At 41.6% G+C, this 19,854-nt stretch overlaps 1 protein-coding gene across 1 annotated transcript in view; it reads right to left on the bottom strand.

Moving 5' to 3' along the window:
* Kdm4c (lysine demethylase 4C) overlaps positions 1–17,274 on the bottom strand; it is a 205,944-nt gene extending 188,670 nt beyond the window's left edge. Inside the window, exons 1-2 of the mRNA XM_059254477.1 lie at positions 17,122–17,274; positions 5,269–5,429 (exon numbers count right to left, since the gene is read on the bottom strand). Of these exons, the coding sequence (XP_059110460.1) occupies positions 5,269–5,412 (144 nt within the window). The 5' untranslated portion in view covers positions 5,413–5,429; positions 17,122–17,274. The remainder of the gene's footprint in view (positions 1–5,268; positions 5,430–17,121) is intronic.
* Positions 17,275–19,854: the final 2,580 nt, after the last annotated feature.

Genomic DNA, 19,854 nt, shown 5'->3' with positions numbered 1-19,854 from the left:
GACTGTCAGTTTCTCAACTTGAATATCAAGTGATGAGTGATGTCATTCTGTATGCTGTGAAAACCTGTTGCTCTGACTGCTTGATAAATAAAGCTGTTTGGCAAATGGTGAAACAGAATAGTTAGGCGGGACATTCTAACTGGAGAAATAAGAGAGGAGAAAAGAGAGCAGGGAGACTCTGCTAGCTGCCAAAGAAAAGGGGAAACAATGAGGATGTCATTCTGTATGCTGTGAATATGTGTTGCTCTGATTGGTTGATAAATAAAGCTGTTTGGCCAATGGTGAGGCAGAATAAGGTTAGTTGGGACATTCTAACTAGAGAGAGAGGAAGAAGAAAGACAGAGCAGAAGAGACGTTGTTAGCTGCTACCAGGAGAAGCAAGATGTAAAGTACCGGTAAGCCACAAGCCACGTGGCAATGTATAGATTTATCGAAATTGGTTAATGTAAGATATAAGAGCTAGCTAGCAAGAAGTCTGCCACGGCCATAGTTTAAAAATAATATAAGGCTCTGTGTGTTTACTTGGATCTGAGCATCTGTGGGACTACAGGGCCGTGGGAGCAGGGCGGGACCAGGAAAACTTCAGCTACAATCAAGTGTGTAGACAGTCAAGATTATTTGATATCTATACTATATAGTATCTATATCTATACTAATATATCTATATTATATATCTGTACTATTCATGGTATCATGGCAGTACTTGGAATATTTGGAATGATGGAATACAGAGGCAGAATAATTAAAAGTTCAAGGACAGCCAGGACTATATAACAAGATTTTGACAAAAAAAGATATGTGGCTGGAGAGATAGCTGCTGTGGGATGTCGTTCTGTATGCTGTGAATGTGTGTTGCTATGATTGGTTGATAAATAAAATGCTGACTGGCCAGTAGCCAGGCATGAAGTATAGGCAGGATAAGCAGACAAGGAGAATTCTGGGAAGAAAAAGGCTGAATCAGGAGTCGCCAGCCAGGAACAGATGAAGCAAGATGACAAGGCAAAACTGAGAAAAGATACCAAGCCACATGGCTAAACATAAATGAGAATTATGGGTTAATTTAAGTGTAAGAGTTAGTCAGTAATAAGCCTCAGCTAATGGCCAAGCAGTTATAATTAATATAAGCCTCTGTGTGTTATTTGGATCTGAGTGGCTGCGGGACTGGGCAGGACACAGGAAAACTTTCAACTACACTCAGGTGTGATTGTAATCCTAATTAACTTTATTCTGTTACACACCATCAGAAGTATCATAGGTGTACTCAGTGTTCCTGAAGCTCCCTTACAAGGGTAGCTGCTGTTTCCTCTTCTAGTTACTAAACATGTCACCTTGCCACTAGACGGTGTACTATTAGTAGACTAAGGGATATTTTAAAAACCAAAAAGGGAGAAAGCAAAACAAAGGACTTCATAAAAAGGTCAAATGATGAACGCAGTGTGGTGACACACAACCCATCACACTATCACTCAGAGAAGGAGGCAGAAGGACCAGGAAGTTCAGAGAGCTCAAGGATATCTGGGATATATGAGAAATCTGTCTCAGAAAGAAAAAAGATTAGACAGATAGGTAGGTAGGTTGGGAGGGAGGGAGGGAGGGAAGGAGAGAGGGAGGAAGGGAGGGAGGGAGGGAAGATAAAGAGAGATAGATAGATGGATGGATGAACAGACGGACGGACGGACGGACAGACAGATCTGGAGAGAAAGGAAGGAGTGATCTCCAGCTTTTCTCTGGGCAAATAAAGCCCAAATTCTTGATAACCCATTATATCATAACATGTTCATGACTAATTATGTGTGCCAAATGACTCTAAAAATATAACACCCTCTGCTCAAACAATGATCCCCCCACCTTTACCTCAAATGGTAATATGGAAGTTCTGAGGTACCACTGAAAAAGCAAATTCTAAACAATTCTTACATTTACTTATTTTGTATATGGGGGTGGCAGAGGTAGAAGCATGGGGAATGTGCATATGCCACATAGCATGAAGTCAGTGCCACATAGCATGAAGTCAGAAGACAGCTACTGGCAGCAGCTACAAAACAAAAGGAATGACCTCTGGGGACAAAATGTCACAACCAATAAAGAATTGCAACATAGTCTTTGGCACCTTACTAAACATTCCTATGACACTAAGCATCATTTATCACTATTTTTTAAAGATATAATTGCATATCTTTAAGAACAAGAATAGATGAACATTCTTACAGATCACTTCTCTTTTAACTGTTCTAAGCTAACAACAGCTCTTCACTAGATAAGCACCGTATTCCTGATAAGACTTCCTTCGAACAGTTTCCTTGAATACCAAACTCATTTTTCACATAGAAGCCAGTGTAACTTTTTTTTTTTCAAACCATGTCTCAACAAAGCAAAAGAACACTACAAGGAAACATCTACTACATCTTCTTTCCCAACTTTAATGGTTAATATTGATTGCCAACTTGACAGAAATCACCTAGGAGACAGATCTAGATTGTATTACAGAAATGTGAAGTACCACCCTAAATGTGGGCTCAGATTCTGAACTGTATTAAAAAGTAGAAAACAAGTTGAACAATAGCATTCATCTCTTCCTGCTTCCATAATATAGATACAATGTGACCAGCTGCCTCACGTCCCTGCCACCATGATGGACTATATCCTTAAGCTAAACCAAAGCAAACTATTCATTCATGAAATTGTTTTGTCAGACTAATCATCACTTTAAGCCCATCTTCACTTCACATTGCAGGTAGAATAAACCCTCTGATGCATTACCTTGGAGGGGTGTGATCCCAACACTTAGCAAGTTTGAATCTAGCCTTGGCTACAAAAGACCCTGTCTTTAAAGAAAAAAAAAATTAATAGGGGTGTGTTGTGAAATATTATTTTAAGGTGTGTTACATTTGTTTATGCTGTGGAACATTTGTTTAATGATGCAAAGATGTATTGCATTCTTTTTTGTTGCATTTGTTTAACTCTGTAAAGCTGTGTTACTTTGCCTGTCTAAAACACCTGATTGTCTAATAAAGAGCTGACTGGCCAACAGCAAGGCAGGAGAAAGGATAGGTGGGTCTGGCAGGCAGAGAGAATAAATAGAAGAAGAAAAAGAGGGATCAGAAAGCAAGAGAGATCAAAGAGTGAGAAAAGAAAGGGCCAACCACACAGCCAGACACAAAATATGAAGGAAAGGAAAGATATACAGAAATAGAGAAAGTTAAAAGTCCAGAGGTGTGGTGGTATAGTGTTCCCCAAAATATTGTGCACCCTAATAAACTTATCTGGGGTCAGAGAACAGAACAGCCACTAGACATAGAGGCCAGGAAATGGTGGCACACACGCCTTTAATCCTATCACTTGGGAAGCAGAGATCCATCTGGATTTCTGTGAGTTTAAAGCCACACTGGAAACAGCCAGGCATGGTGACTCACGCCTTTAATCCCAGGAAGTGAGCCTTTAATCCCAGGAAGTGATGACAGAAAGCAGAAAGGTATATAAGGTGTGAGGACCAGGAACTAGAGCTGGTTAAGCTTTTAGGCTTTTGAGCAGCACAATTCAGCTGAGATCGATTTGGATGAGGACTCAGAAGCTACCAGTCTGAGGAAACAGGATCAGCTGAGGAATTGGCAAGGTGAGGTGGCTGTGGCTTGTTCTGCTTTTCTGATCTTCCAGCATTCATCCCAATACTTGGCTCCAGGTTTGTTTTTATTAATAAGACCATTTAAGATTCGTGTTACACAGAGGCAAAGGGTAGATGGGATAATTAAAGTTAAGAAAAGCTGGCTAGCAATAAGCCAAGCTAAGGCTGGGCACTTATAAGAAAGAATAAGACTCCATGTGTGTATCTATTTGGTAGCTGGGTGGTGGGCCCCCAAAAGAGCCAAAAAGAACAAAAAATGACAACAACCAACAACAGGGGTGAGCTACAGAAATAGACCACTAAGAGCACTTGCTGCTCAATCATGATGATCAGAATTGAGATCCTAGGACCCATACTGGGTGGCTGATAATACCTTTAACCACGTCAAGTGATCCAAAGCCTTTTGAGGCTTCTATGGGCGGCAAGCCCACACACACAAGTGCATGAGTGGAGGTCAGAGGACACTCCAGGGTGTATGTCCTCACTCCTACCTCCTACTCTTTGGACATGGGGTCTCTTTATCACCTTCTATGCCAGGCTAGCTGGCCCACGAGCTTGAGGATGTTCATGTCTTCATTTGCCACTGGAGGGTTGGGATTACAACAGACATGCTATTGGATTATGGGGACTGAATTTAGGTCCTCACAACTTGGATAGCAAATGTTTTACCTACTGAGCCATGTACCCAGCCAGGATTCTTTCACCCTAATATTTTTATCTCTAAAATAGAAGCCTCATGGAAGCAAAGACTTGGTCCACTTTGTCTGCATGCCCTCCACCAACACATTCTGGTACATAACAAGTACTTCACACTTGAACAAATAGCTATGTTCTGGAGATATAGCTCAGTGGTAAACATACGTGACACAAAAGCCTGACAACCAAGATTGATCCCTAGAACCTACATCAAAGTAGAAGCAGCAAGCCAACTCTAAAGTTGTCCTCTGGCCTCCATCGATGGGTTGTGGCATATGCACACTCCCATACACCATACACTGACACCACATACAACTTGATTTTTTTCAAAAATACATCAAAAGGCAACTTGATAAAGAATGCAGACTGTTGCCGGGTGGTGGTGGCACACGCCTTTAATCCCAGCACTAGGGAGGCAGAGGCCAGCCTGGTCTACAAAGTGAGTTCCAGGAAAGGCGCAAAGCTACACAGAGAAACCCTGTCTCGAAAAACCAAAAAAAAAAAAAAAACCAAAAAAAAAAAAAAAAAAAAAAAGAATGCAGACTGTGATTGTGTGTGTAAAACAGGTAAAAAGAAAAAGTAGAAGGAAAGGAACACAGAGGGGGAAATCACCTTAACCTTCAAGTTAATAGATGCTTTCTATGAGAAATGGATGGAAACTGATGTACTCACAACCTCTGGAAACCTTGATTTAAAAAATAAAAAAAGACAAGAAGAAGGAGTGGGAGGAGGAAGATAGGAAGAAGAAACTACCACTGAACATAGCCTAGATTAAAAAATCCAAAAAGAAGTAATATATTCTTTAAGAAAAGTATTCCAGGTGGATTAACAAGAATAGCAGACACATTCCATTGAAAGAAATGAACAACAACAATAACAACAACAAAAACTAAGACCATAATTTAAAAGTCAAATGATACTTTTTAGTGACAAGTCTTGAGTATAATCACCTTTGCAAGACCTGCTCGGTGGGCTCCTTTAGACTCCATGAATGCGAGGTATTTGTTAAACTCCCGGAACTCCTCCATGGAAGGTCTGAAGGTCATTATCTTACAGCTGGGATTCAGGGGACTCTCCACCTCTACCACCTCCATGATGGCTACAGACGTCTCTGCAGAGAAAATGTGACCATTAACAATAAATTCTGAAGTTGTGTTTAATCAGTGACCTTCACCAACATAGCATGTAAGTGTCTACCAAAGGAAAAGGAACTCTTCTCTTTAGTTATTGACCACACACTCTCTCTGAAACTTTCACATCTTTTCCTAGAGTCCCGGAAAAAGAGGCCTCGGGTGGCTTCCCGACATGCTCCTATTCTGGGTACTGAATCACTGGCCAGATGGTACTGCTGACTTTCATGGAACCTTTCCAAGTAAAACTGAATTTTCTAGAAGTACAGTCTATCACAGATGTACAAGTTCCTCTATTTCACTCACACATGCACATATATAAAGGCCCAGGATATATACCGCACAGAAGATGTTCAACATCCCTAGCACAGACCTAAGTATGCTTCCAGCTTTTTAAAACATGCTTTTCTATAATAATTTATAAACCAATCACATGGCAAAACCACCAGAATCTAGGCTAAAGTGCTGAGGACAGAAAACAGGAATGGGGCACCAAAGGAGCTCACTCAGCTGATAAGAACATTTATTGTGTGTGCATAAATGAAGTCCTGAATTCAAACTCCAGCATCCATGTTAAAAGCCAAGCATGGTCATGTTTTATAACCCCAGCATTGTGGGAGGAGGCAGGGACAGAAGGATCACTGGGATTTGCTGGCTGCCACCTAACTCAAGGTTCAGCTAAGAGATCCTGTCTCAAGGGAATAAGGTAGAACATGATACCACAAGACACCTGATGTCCTCCTATCTGGTCCTGTTCTTTGCACAGTCACACAAACTCCTACAAACAACACACACACACACATATATATACACAAAAAAAAAACCATATCCTTAAAAGACTCTCATTCTATATAGCAAACTCATAATTCTTTAGAAGTCCTTGCAAAACAATCATGGACTTCATAGGATATTGGACTCTCCCCCGCAGGAAATCATAATTCAAGGATATTCAAATCCTTCATGTAAAATGGCTTACTGCTTGCACATAACCTACACATATCTTTTTTCCTCTTTAATTCATTTCCAGGTTACTTATACTATCTAATACAATGTAAAGGTTAAGGCAATAATTGATGTTATACTTTTAGAGTATAACTCACTCAGGATTAGTAATGTTGTGATTAAACACCATGATCAAAGCAACTTGGGGAGGAAAGGATTTATTTGGCTTACACTTCTACATCACAGTTTATCATCAAAGGAAATCAGGATAGGATTTCAAACAGGGCAGGAACCTGGAGGCAGAAGCTAATGCAGAAACCATGGAGGAGCTCAGCCTGCTTTCTTACAGAACTCAAGACAACCAGCCTAGGGATGACAACACTCACAATGGGCTGGGCCATCCTCCACCAATCACTAATTAAGAAAATGCCCTACAGGCTTGCATACAGCTGATCTTATGGAGGCATTTTCTTAATTGAGGCTCTCTCCTCTCAGATGACTTTAGCTTGTGTCAAGTTAATCTAAAAGTATCAAGCATGGGGAATAAACTTATGCTGATACAATTTTTCTTTTTGAGTCCTCGGATATAACCCTGACTGCCCTTGAACTTGTTATGTAGTGGAGAATGACTTTGAACTTCTGATCCATATGCCTATACCTCCCACATTGTAGGATTAAAGGCATATGCACACAAGGCTTAGGTAGTACTGGGAAGCATACACAAAGCCTCTGGGCAAGTACTCTTACCAACTAAGCTACATCCTTAACCAGATACAAGTTTTTGAAAACCCTTGATTGCTTCAATTCATTGATCCAAAAATCTCAACTATAGAAAGCCAACTGTACTTTTTACCCTCTAACAGTACTTACCCTAAGCTTCTCAAAAAAGTTAAGCTCTTTGTGACTTCAAATATTCCTCCCCTTGAAGCAGCCTCTGTCTGCTTCCTACTTTGGGGAATATAGGACTGTCCAATATAGGACTCAAAGGGCCACCCTCTGCACCATCTCCTTGTCAACACCCATACTATATACAGCAGCTGCCTCTCCCAAGCTGCCACATTGAGCAAGCTATCAAGCCCTGAAAAGAAAGGCATGCTGGAAATATCAGGGGGCTGGAGAGAAGGCTCAGAAGTTAAGAGCACTTGCTATTCTTACATAGGACCTGGTTCAATTCCCAGCATATTGACTAACAACCATCTATAGGAATGTATGTGGTACATATATCATCTATATACATGCAGACTATATATACACAAATGAAATAAATCAGAAATGAAATAAATCAGAAAAAAGTATCAAATATTAAAAAATCTTTAACATAAAATGGTACGTTTGGGAGAAGGAAAACAATTATCCTAAACAAAGGAAAAGTTACTCAAAAAACAGATTAGTCAAGTATGATGGAACACACCTATAATCTTGGTACTTGAGAGGCAGAGGCCAGAGGATTTTCACAAGTCAGAAGTCAGCCTGTCCTACATACCAAACTCAAGGTGAGGCAGCTATGGACTCCTGTCTCAAAAACAAACAGCAAAACAACAAACAAGACTAATATGCTTCACTAGCAAAAAAAACTAATAATAATAACAGCAGAAAACTCTAAGCAGCCCACAAACTATCTGTGTCAAAATAAACTTGGTACATGAAATGAAACATTCCTTTTCTTCTGGCCAAAGTATAGGAGCAGCCTTGGTATTTCTCTGAGCAGAGGAAGCAGTCATTGAAATGGGAAATGGAGCTAGCAATACAACAAACAGTGACTGAATTCCTGATTTTAGTTCCAAAGGCATTTGGGACAAAACAGTCCTGGCACTAATGGAATAACACAGACAATAAGTAAATAGCATTAATGCAAAAAAAAAAAATGCAAATCTCATCTTAAGAGGGAAAAAAAGCAGCTTTCATCTTTTTTGTTTGTTTGTTTGTTTTTGAGACAGTGTTTCTCTGTGTAGTTTTGGTGCCTGTCCTGGATCTTGCTGTGTAGACCAGGCTAGCCTCAAACTCACAGAAATCCACCTGGCTCTGGCTCACAGCTGCTGGGATTAAAGGTGTGTGCCACCACCGTCCACCCAACCCAGCTTTCATCTTAAAGGGAATAAGAGATAGTTTATTCTGGAGCAATTTTGAGTGACTGTGACCCAGGAAACATTGATTTAGGTTACCCTAAATTCCATGTTCCAACATAGAAGCAGTCTCATGGAGTTTTATAGTTTTACAGAACAAAGAATTATAAATCAAGGCAAGTTTAAAATCGATCATTGGGTACATCACAGAGGTAGTTGCAACAAGATGAGAGAAGCTTTTCTATTATAGGCCCTAGAGGCTATTTGATGACATTCTTACCATTTGGTTGGTGAAAGCTAAGTTAATAGATTCCAAAAGGTTTTTATTTATTAGTCACAAGATGTTAGTTCTGGCACAAACAGGAGAAGGTGGTGGCTACTGGGTGCAGATGACTAAAACTAGTCTAAGATAAGGTAAGTAATCCACAATAAGGTAGCTACCCTCTGGGCCTGCAACATTCCAACCTCTCTACAGTATTGAAATTCTAATCAGTCCCTGCAGACAAAGCTGCCTTGCACGAGTTCTGATTTACAATAGTAAGTACTAAGAAGATGCAGCACCAACAGGGAGAGTTCCTGTTTCAAAGTAGGTAAAAGAAGGTGTTTCAGACAAATAAAATCCAGTAGATGCCTGAAGGAGAGAAATAAACAGATATATATCTGGAAGAAGACTATTTCAGGCAAGGAAGGAATCTCCTTAGGCTCTGTTCTTTAAGAGAGAGTAAGGAGGCAAATATTGAAAACAAGACAGAGAAGGGTGAGAAAGAAAAGACTAGAAAAAGGAATTTGGAGTTTATCTTAGTATGCCAGGAAATAATTTTGGACTCCTTCCCCCTTAACCTCTCCAGTTCCTGGAACTCAAACACTTTTTCACACCATTCATGGAGATAATAGCTCTCTCTCTAAGGTTACCTGTTCTGGGGAAACTGGAGTAGAAAAGTGATCTCGCTCTTACTTTGATTTCTTGTTGCTGTATAAGAAAAAAGAAAGAAGGAAAGAGATGATGAAGGAGGGAGAGCACCAAAGAGGCGATTTACCCAAAGCTAGGCAAGACAAAATCGAGGCTTACATATATGGTGGGCAGTGAGATGCAATTAGATTGCCTATTTGTATATTCTGGAGAATATTTCATGACAAAAATGAAAAAGGAACAAAAGTCAACATTTCTGAACTGTGGCTGCAGATATAGCTCAATGGTAAGATATTTGCCTAGCATGCAAGAGGATTGAGCCCCAACATGTGGGCAGGAGGGAGTAGCTCTGGGCATTAGCAATAATTCCAGCACCTAAAATTCTAACACCCTGGAGGCTGAGGCAGTAAGATCATCAATTCAAGACCAGCTGGAGCTGTAGAACAAAACCATGCCTGAAAATAAAGAACAAGGGAGAGGGGTCCAAGTATGGTGGCGCATACCCATATTTCCTGCACTATGGAGACTGAGGCAGGAAAATCACAAGTTCAAGATAAGTCTGAGCTACATAGAGTTTAAGACCAGTATAGTCAATAAGACCCTGTCTTTGAAAAAACAGCGAAAAAGAAAAGAACCAGGCCTGTAAACCTGCCTACTCTGAGGACTTAGGCAAGAGGATCACTATGAGCTGGAGGCTACATAGTTAATGGGCTATATGAGTGCCACAGTAACCTCGGTCACACAGAAACATAAGGCCCTGTCCCAAATTGCTTCCACATTGGAATACAGAATTTGGGGTAACCTAAATCTGTGTTCTCAGGCCATGGTCACTCAAAATGGCTCCAGAATAAACTATCTCTTGTTCCCTTTAAGATGAAAGCTGTGTTTTTTGCGTCAACAGCATCCCATAATCTAATAAGTGCTTTAACACATTGTACATATTATTCTTTTTTTTTAATGTATGTAGAATATACCACTCAGCAAAAATAAATAGAACAAATAATGAGCTGTTAGCCAAGCACAATTTCGGTACTCCAAAATGTCAAAAAAATTAATCAACACATTCATCAGAAAAGGAGTTACTTGGCACATACTTCACTCTTAAAGATAAGAATTAGTTTAATTTCAATATCAAAAAATTTCATGTAAACAACCAATAGTAATCTCATAATACCATACCCTAAATCTCTCTGGAAGACATAAGAATCAAAAGAAAATTTTCAGTTGTTTTAAGACTATACTAAAATCTCATCTAAGTTATTAAAAGTAAAGGCTATAGCAAGAAAATTTAACAAACAAACAAAAAAGTAATACTGGAGGATGGAATGATTGCTCAGGAGTTAAGAGCACTGACTGCTCTTACAGAGAACCTAGGTTCAATTCCCAGTACCCACATGGAAGCTCATGACTATAACTCCACTTCCAGGGGATCTGACACCCTCATACAGACATATATGCAGGTAAAACACCAATACACATAAAAATAAATCTTTTTTAATTTAAAAAAAAAAAGCAATAGTGGTAATTCCTTCAACCCCCTACCCTGTGACAAGGTCTGGCTCCATAGCCCTTATCACACTGAACTTGAGATTCTACTGATTTAACCAGCCAAGTGCTGAGACTACAGCAGGAGACCACCACCCATCACAATCAGCTCTGGGGGCTTTGCTTTTTCCTCCTTCTAGTTCCTATACTTTCTAAAAGACATGTATTTTATTATGTCTATTATTAAGTATATTAAAATCTATTTATTATTTTATGCATTTTAAATCTTTTCTACTGTTCACAAGTGCAACCAATGACTCACAGAAGAAAATTTAGAAAATGCACAAACACAAAGGAACAATTTACCAACAACTTCATTACCAAAAGTAAATAACCACTATCAATGGCTATGGGGAAGGAAGAAAACAGGATGATTGTTTAAGACTTTAACAGACCTAATGAGCGGAGTTAAAGAGAAATTGACTTGAAGAGACATCAACTCCAACTGAGCTGTTTGCCTCTTTAATTTATTTTGTTTTTGTGACAGGGTCTCTCCTATGTAGCCCAGGTAGGCCTTGAGCTAAGTCTGATTTGACCTGTAACTCCTGATTCCTCCTGCCTCTACCACCCCAACACTGAGATTACAGGCCAGGAATGTGCAATCAACAAACCCTCAAATCTAGCAGAGATTTCAGAAAGGGGGGAAGGGATTAAATTGAATAAAACAGAGGAGCATTGAAGTCAAAAGGAGTAAGAACAAAGTATCAAACCCATCCTTAGAACTAAGGAAACAGGTGGGTGTAATGAGAAACGATGGGCCGATCAAAGCTTTAAACTACAGGCTAAAACTACAGGCTGGTTCTACAATGAAGAAAGGCTAGAAGGTGGAGCAAGGAGGATAAACTTCTTAAAGGGCTTATTCGGGCTGCGTGGATGGGATTAGACCCAGCTAGCATGGAATATGAAAGGCAATGTCTTTTCAGTTTATCAGTTAATTCCAAGGGGCAGAGAGGGAAGTGTACAGAGAAACTTTGGGAGTTAGGGGATTGAAAAATAAAAAGGAACTATGGCATTGAGTCTGTCTCACTTTAATGAAACCTTATACCTGAAGGACATCATGAATTATGTGTCAGCTCCCTGTCCAAACAAAATAACTGTTGCTGTTATTTTGTTTCATTTAACACTAGAATTTTAAATTTATATTTTAGGACTCAAAACATTCTCTATAGTGGCAAAAACAAAAATACAATTGTATGTAGAAGGTCCTAGGTTCTATCCCCAGTACTGCAAAAATAAAAACAAAACAATGACTTTATACAATACCTCCCAAGAAATTCAGATGAGAAACAGGGCGAGAGAAAGGAAGAGTGCACAAGCCTTCAGCGCCAGCACTCTGAAGGCAGACACAGGCAGCAGTTCTCTGGGAATCCAGGCCAGCCTGCTGTACACAGTGAGTTCCAGGCCAACCAGAACTACAAAGTGAGACCTGTCCCCCTGAAAATAGACAGCTGAATCTTGAGGTAGATTGATTCTCAGCTTTCTCAGGAACCTCCACTCTTAATTCCATACTGGCTGTACCAGTCTGCACTCCCACCAGCAATGAATAATTCTTTCCCTAGCAGCATGAGCTGTAGTTTTACTAGTCTTGGCTACTCTGAATGCATTAAGATTAAATACCCAAGTAGTTTTAATTTACATTTCCCTTATGACTAAAGATATTGAGCATTTCTTTAAGTATTTCTCAGATATTTGTGTTTTGTTTGTTTTTGATAATTCTCCGCCTAGTTCTGTATCCCATTTTTAATTCTTTGTTTTTTCCTGTACTTTCACTTTTCTTGGGTCTTTGTACAGTCTAGACACTAACACTCTATCATATGTATAATTGGTAATGATCATTTCCCATTCTCTAGCCTGCCACTTTGCCCAAATGATAGTACCTTTTGCTTTTCAGTTTCATGAGGCTCTATGTACTAACTGTTGATCTTACAGTCTGTGCCATCAGTGTTCTGTTCAGAAACCCCTTCCCTGTGCCAATTAGTTCAAGGTATCGCTGACTTTACCTATCATATTCAGGGTATCTGGTCTTCTGTTAAGGTCCTGAACCCATTTAGAGTTGAGTTTTGTTTGGGAAAATAGATATGGATGTTTTCATTCTTCTACATGCAGCCATCCAGTCCGACCAGCACCATGGTTCAAGATGTTTTCTTTTCTCCAGTGTGTATTTCTGGCTTTATTATATAAATTCAGTTGTCTGTCCACAGGGATGTGGAATTATGTCTGGATATTCAATTCTATTCCATTGAGCGACATGTCTGTTTCTGTAGCAATATCATGTTGTTATTATTACTATAGCTCTGTAATATAACTTGAAATCAGGGACGGTGCTACCTCCTTGCATATACCCAAAGGACTCTATTTAAAGAGATACTTGCTCATCCATGTTCCTTGCTATTCTATACATAATAGACAGAAACTGTAAACAGCCTAGATGCTAATAAACTACTAGAATGGATAATGAAAATGTGGTACATTTACACAACGGAATATTACTCAGTTGTTAACAATGAAACATAGTGTTATAGAGAGATAACGGGGAAGATAGACCAGGAAGATCGAATGGGTAGGGAAATAGAAAGGCAGGATATAAGAGGTAATATGGGGAGAAACACTGAAGGCCTTTTGAAAAACCATATGGAAACCTATTACTTTAGAAGTTTCCTAAAAAATATGTATCTATTAAAGTAATCTAAACGGAATCATCATATAATGGGGAGACAATACACCAACCAACTACACACCGTATGCCACAAACCCCAGTGCTGGGAATGGGTTACATCTTTTTGAGTCAACAGCCAAATGGGCCTCACAGACATGCCTGCAAAACATCACAGGCTAGGGGCTGGAGAGATGAATCAGAGGTTAAGAACACTCACTAACTGCTCTTCAAGAGGACCAGGGTTGAATTTCCAACACCCACATGGCAGCTCACAACTATCTGTAACTCCAAGATCTGACACCCTCACACTGACATACATGCAGACAAAACACCAATGCACATAAAATAAAAATAAATAAATAATTTTAAAAAAAATCACAGGCTTTGCCAAAGCTATTGATTACTCAACACAACCTAATGGTAAGGCCCTAATGCTGAAGACACCACCTACTTATGTCATCAAACACAGAGAATTTGAGCTGGTACCCAAATAGAAGCTTTACCCCAGCTGACTAGCATTCATGGTGCTATAAGTTACTTGGCATGCTACCAGAGAAGAAAGTTGATCATCAGCATCATCCATCTACAAATCCTGTAACCTACAACAATGACCTGCCTGCAAGGTATACTAGTGTTATTGGAGTAACCAACCACATTTTTTTTAATTCGATTTACCATGAGATGGAACCCATATGTGACACTGCTTAAGTGACCAAGCACTTGAAATAGGTCATGGACATAGGAGAAAATCTACTGTGATTCTGCTAAAGGAACATTGAAATAAAATGACTGCTAATGGCATATTGCTATACCCATAAATCAGTACTTCACACAACCCTCATCAGAGATGTTTCTTGCAGTAGACAGTAATTAACACAGAGACCCACAAGTGGACAATGTGCAGAGAATGAGAGACTTGAAAGACTCAGGGTCTAAATGAAATATCTTCATCAAACTCCTCCATCCCCAAGTCTCAAGGATCTATGCAGAAGAGGAGGTAGAGAGACTGTAAAAGCCAGAGCCAGGCACAACAGAAATGACGTACATGAACTCATGCAGACTGTGGGACCACACGTAAGACCTGTACAGGTTCAAGCTAGATGAGGTACCAGCACTGAGAGGGATAAGTGGACATGGAGTCCCACCCCTAAGCAAAAAGCTATTTGCAATGGATACCTCCTGGGAAATCAAAGTCAGTTTTCTGCAATGGAGTGTCACTGGATATATCAACTACACTCTAGGGCAGGTCTCAGGCCCAGAAGTAGTTGGCCATGATAAAAAAGGATCTCTCTCTCTCTCTCTCTCTCTCTCTCTCTCTATCTCTATCTCTATCTCTATCTCTATCTCTCTATCTCTCTGTCTCTTCCTCCACCACCCACCACCCACCCCCATTGTGTGTACTTTTGTTTTATTTGGGAATGTTTTGTCTTATTTTTTTGTTTTGATTTTTGATTGGTTGGTTGGTTGGTTGGTTGGGGGGTGGGGGTTGAAAGAGAGTCAGAATATGAAGAGGGGTGGAGAGATCTGGAAGGAATCAGTGCAGGGAAAAAAACATGAAAAATATGATCAAAATATATTGTGTGAAAAATAAACTTAAATTTAAATAAAAATGAATAAATAAAAAATGGTACTTACAGAGGAGCACCAAACATTAATATATAATAAAAGAAAATTTTTAAGAAAAGACCTACATTACATATTGACCTTAATGACAGTACAGAATGTACCTATTTTATCATTTAACCTTTAATAAATAATAACAAATAAATATCAAGGGCATAACTACAAGCAGTAAGAAATACTGCTAACAGAAAGTAGGACTGGAAAGGTAGGTTGGTAGGGTGTTTGCCTACCAGGCACAGAAGCCTTGACTTCAATCCCCATCATTGAGTCAAACAATGGTAAGTAATCCCAACCCTCAAGAAGTAGACCCAGGATCACAAATTCAAGGTCACCCACCAACCCATGTGGGCTACTAGAGACAGTCTCAAGACAAAGGGAAAGGATGCAGGGCTGGGGTAGTAATTAAGTAAGTTTCCTAGTAAAACAAAGCAGGCCTGAGTTGAATTTTGTTGTATTACCGATTTTGTGGAGAACTGTAAACATTATGTGTAAACTCGTAACACTAAAATGGGAAGAAGGGCCTAAAATTCTTAAACAACTAGGCAATACATTCCAAAACAAAGCATAACAGGTTACTAGGCCAGCAAGCTTCAAGAAAACTTAACTAGTGATTACGCTACATAGTTAAAAAAAAAAAAAAAAACACGACTTTTTTCTTTGTTTCCAATCTTAGAGACCTAAGGTCTTCAAACGCTAAGCATGCACCCTACCACGTGAACTATATTCCCAGCCTGAAACCGTAAATTGTAGAGAGTAAATAGCCAGTAGCAGCGCAGAAATGTGAATACCAGGAATCCCTGCACTGGGAACACAGAGGCAGGTGGATCTTCTTGAGCTCCCGGCCAGCTACCATAAGAAGTTCCAGGTCAGGCAGGACTGCACACAGTAAGACCCTGACTCAAAAACCAAAAAATAAAATTTTAAAGCCACTAATTTTTAAGCACCACGCTTTTAAATTAGACTATTAATAACTGTTGCCAAAAAAAAACAGTGAATCTCCCCCGCCCCCCGCGTGCGCGCCCTTTATAAGTGCAAAATTCAAGTGGGTGAAATTGGGCAAAGATTGGTGCCAACCCAAGTGGATCGAGCCTATCAAAAGCCTCTCCCGGGAACCGACTGCAATTCTAACTCAAGCTTTCTAAGCAGTGCTGGATAAATTACCAAGTGTGAAAGACTGCATTGAGTTAAAAAAAAAAAAGGAAAAAAGTTTACCAAGTTTTCTTTGAGAACACCTTAACCAAATGCAGTACGCGCCAGCTTGCCCAGCTCAGCCACGCCGGCGGCTGCCTACTGGGTCCACTACGAAGAAAGCATCCGAACTGAGCCCAGCTGCTATCACTGCAGAGCAGAGAACACCCAGTTCCAGCCGGGGCTAGCCCGCCTGCCTTCCCCGCAGCATTCCCACCGCACAACACGCCCTGTGCCTGGCAGTTCCCTTGCCACAGCCAATCGCATTTATTAAGCGCCCACTGTCTACCCCGCATCATGGCTCCTCCGGGAACTGCACAAAGAAATGGCCTCAAGACGGAGGAAAGGAAAAGGAAAAGGTCATCGTGCCGGGGCCAAGAACAAACCCGAGTGAGGGGCGGGCTACCTGCTAACCTCGCGGGTCGGGGCAGCCGGACCCAAGGGAGGCCCGGAGGGCGCACAGGCCCGGCCTTCCCCGTGTCGGCCGCACACAGCTGGGTCGGCGCCCCAAGGCCACCCAGGCGTGGCAGTCCGGAGCAGCGGCACCTTGGGTCGGCTCCCGGGAGGTCGGCGAGCGAGCTCCCGAACCCGGAGGGCCAGGATGGGCTGTCACGGCCGCCTCCTCCTGCCTCCCTCCCAGCTGACGGCCGTGCACCGCGGAGCGTCCAGGCCCGTGCGGCTGCCCTGCCGACACCGGCCGAGGCCGCCACTCCGGCCGCTCCGCCCGGACCGAGAGAGCGGTTTACCTGCGCCGCGGGCGGAGGCCCGGACACCACCCGGACGAGGAGAGGAAAGTGCGGCCTCCCCGGAGGCTTTTGGGATCTTTGGAAGACTTGTTCCGCACTAGGTGACAGCTGTTCGCTGCGCACGCGCACCGGGCGCCGCCGCGGGATCCCTCCGCCGCTCCCCTCCCTCCCCGGCTCGCAGGCCGCCGCCGCGCAGGCTGGCTCGGCCTGCGTGTAGGGCACGCGCCCTCACGTGACCGCGGGGCCGGGCGCTCTCCGGGTCACGTGGGCCTCTAAACTGTTTAAAGGTACCCAGCACCTACCTTAGAGCTCAGACTTCCGCCCCTTGCTAAGTCCGAGGTCCCCACAGTGGCTTTCCTTTTGCCCTGGGGACAGGCGCGTCTGTCCTTTCTCAAAAGAGCAAAACAGTGAAAAAGCAGAAGGAACAGGTGCACAGATCTCATCCCGAAGCAATCACTGGGTTCCCACAGGTCTGGACCTGAAATTCTACCGGCTCCGCCAGCCTGCCTAGACTCTGGATTCGGGTCTCAGAGCCAGGATGACTGATTTTTACAGAGAATCCCTGTCGGGGATGGAGGGCGGGGGGAGGGGGGGGAGAAAAGACGAATTCAAAGCTTGCTGAGCATTGAGCATAGGCACAAGTCTGTACTCCCAGCACTTGGTAGGTGGATCTCTGTGAGTTCAAGGCCAGCCTGGATACATCAGGTCAGCTGGAGGTACAGAGTAAGACCTTGTCTTGAAAAGAAATAAAGTCAAGGAGCAGGTCTAGGTTAAAAATAACAGAAGTATGACAGATCCTGGGTTTAAAAAAAAAAAAAAAAAAAGGGAAAGGAAGGAAGAATTCAACTGTAAAGGGCATTATAAGAATGTATGTAGCTGGGCGGTGGTGGAGCACGCCTTTAATTCCAGCACTGGGGATGCAAAGCAAGGCGGATCTCTGTGAGTTCAAGGCCAGCCTGGTCTACAAAATGAGTTTCGGGACAGGCTCCAAAGCTACACAGAGAAACCCTGTCTGGAAAAACCAAAGCAGGTGGGGGGGGGGGGGGGGAGGTGAGAGAGGAAAAGAACAATATGAGATGATTTTTTTTAATTTTTTTTTCATTTATTTTACATCCTGCTCGCAGTTTCCCCTCCCTTCCCTCTCCCGTCCCCTCCCCCGGGTTTTATTTTATTTGTTTTAAATCTAAATAAAAACCTGGCGGTGGTGGTGCACGCCTTTAATCTCAACACTTGGGAGGCAGAGGCAAGATCTCAGGGAGTTCGAGGTCAGCCTGGTCTACAAAGCGAGTTCCAGGACAGTCAGAACTGTTACACAGAGAAACCCTGTCTCGAAAACAAAAAACAAAACAAAACAAAACAAAAAACCTGCATAAAATATGCATAGCCAGTCAGGAAGGAAGCAAAGGAAAAGAAATAGGACTAAAGGAAGCTGTCTGCTGTGTTAGACTGGAAACCTGATACCGTAGAGTAAAAAGCCTGGAGATCTGAACTCCAGTTCCTTCACACTTGCAGAAACATAATATTGCACATATAGCATTAATTTAATATAACAAATTAAATTCTCCAATTTTAACCAAAATTTCCCAATTTTTTTCCTGAATTCACTTAGCATTTTTGAAATAATACTCAAAAGACCCCAAGTTACTGCTTGGGGCTTCTTTCATGGGACCTAAAGAAAGGAGGGAATAATAATAATAATAATAATAATAATAATAATAATAATAATAGTCTCTCTTTTGAGGGGCAGTGTTTGTTTTTTGAAACAGGATCTTCCTATGTAGCTGTGATGGCCAACCGTGTTTGTCAACTTGACCACATCTGGCATCAACTAAAACCCAAGCAGCTGGGCAACTGGTGAGGGATTTTTTCTTTCCCTTGGATAATTTGAAGCGGGCAGACCCAGTCCAAATCTGGTCAGTCCATATAAAGGAAGAAGAAAGCTTTTGCTTTTTGCCTGCTTGCCCTCTTGCCGATAAGTCCTTCTATCCTGCTGCTGAGGCATTAGAACATACTTATTCAGGATTTCAACATAGCCTGAAGACCAGCTGAAATACCCAGCCTCATGTACTGTCAAAACAGAGACAGCCATTGTTGGACTAGCCTGCCTGTAAATCACTTTAATAAATGGCATATATATATGTGTGTGTGTGTGTGTGTGTGTGTACACACACACACACACACACACACACACACACATTCATTCATTCATTCATTCTGTCAGTTCCGTTCCTTTAGAGAATCCTGAATAATACAGTAGGCCATGTTGGCTTTGAACTTAAGGTGAGCTTCTTGCATCAGTCTCCCAAGTACTAGGTATACAATCTTGAGTCACCTTGTCTAGAAACTCTCAATTCTTAAAATGTCCCTCTGCCTGTAAATCAATCCTGTCGCTGAACTTGTGAGTCACAGCCTGTTCTGAAACCAGATCTGACCACCTGTTTGTTCTCAGTAAGCCAATTAAAAGAGGAAAATTAAAAGTGAAAAACAGAGAAAATTGATTTATTTGATGTGGCCACATTGGGAAGAGGGACAAAGAGAATCAGTGAATCCCCCAAGATCTCCGGAGTCCTGAACTGAGATTAAAATTTAAATAGAAGGCCAAAGATATGCACATCTAAGCAGTCCCAGTCAAGACATAGCCCCACCCACCATTGTCTGAGCTTCTCTCTCACCCAGAGGCAGTCTGACAAGTTGCTAAACTATGAAATCTCTTTCCAGGAAACAAGAGCCCCC

The sequence above is a fragment of the Peromyscus eremicus genome, chromosome 2, assembly GCF_949786415.1.
Source record: "Peromyscus eremicus chromosome 2, PerEre_H2_v1, whole genome shotgun sequence".
In the NCBI taxonomy this organism is placed as follows: Eukaryota; Metazoa; Chordata; class Mammalia; order Rodentia; family Cricetidae; genus Peromyscus; species Peromyscus eremicus.
Note: the sequence above shows the minus strand (reverse complement) of the source record. Positions and strands in the feature narration are given on the sequence as shown.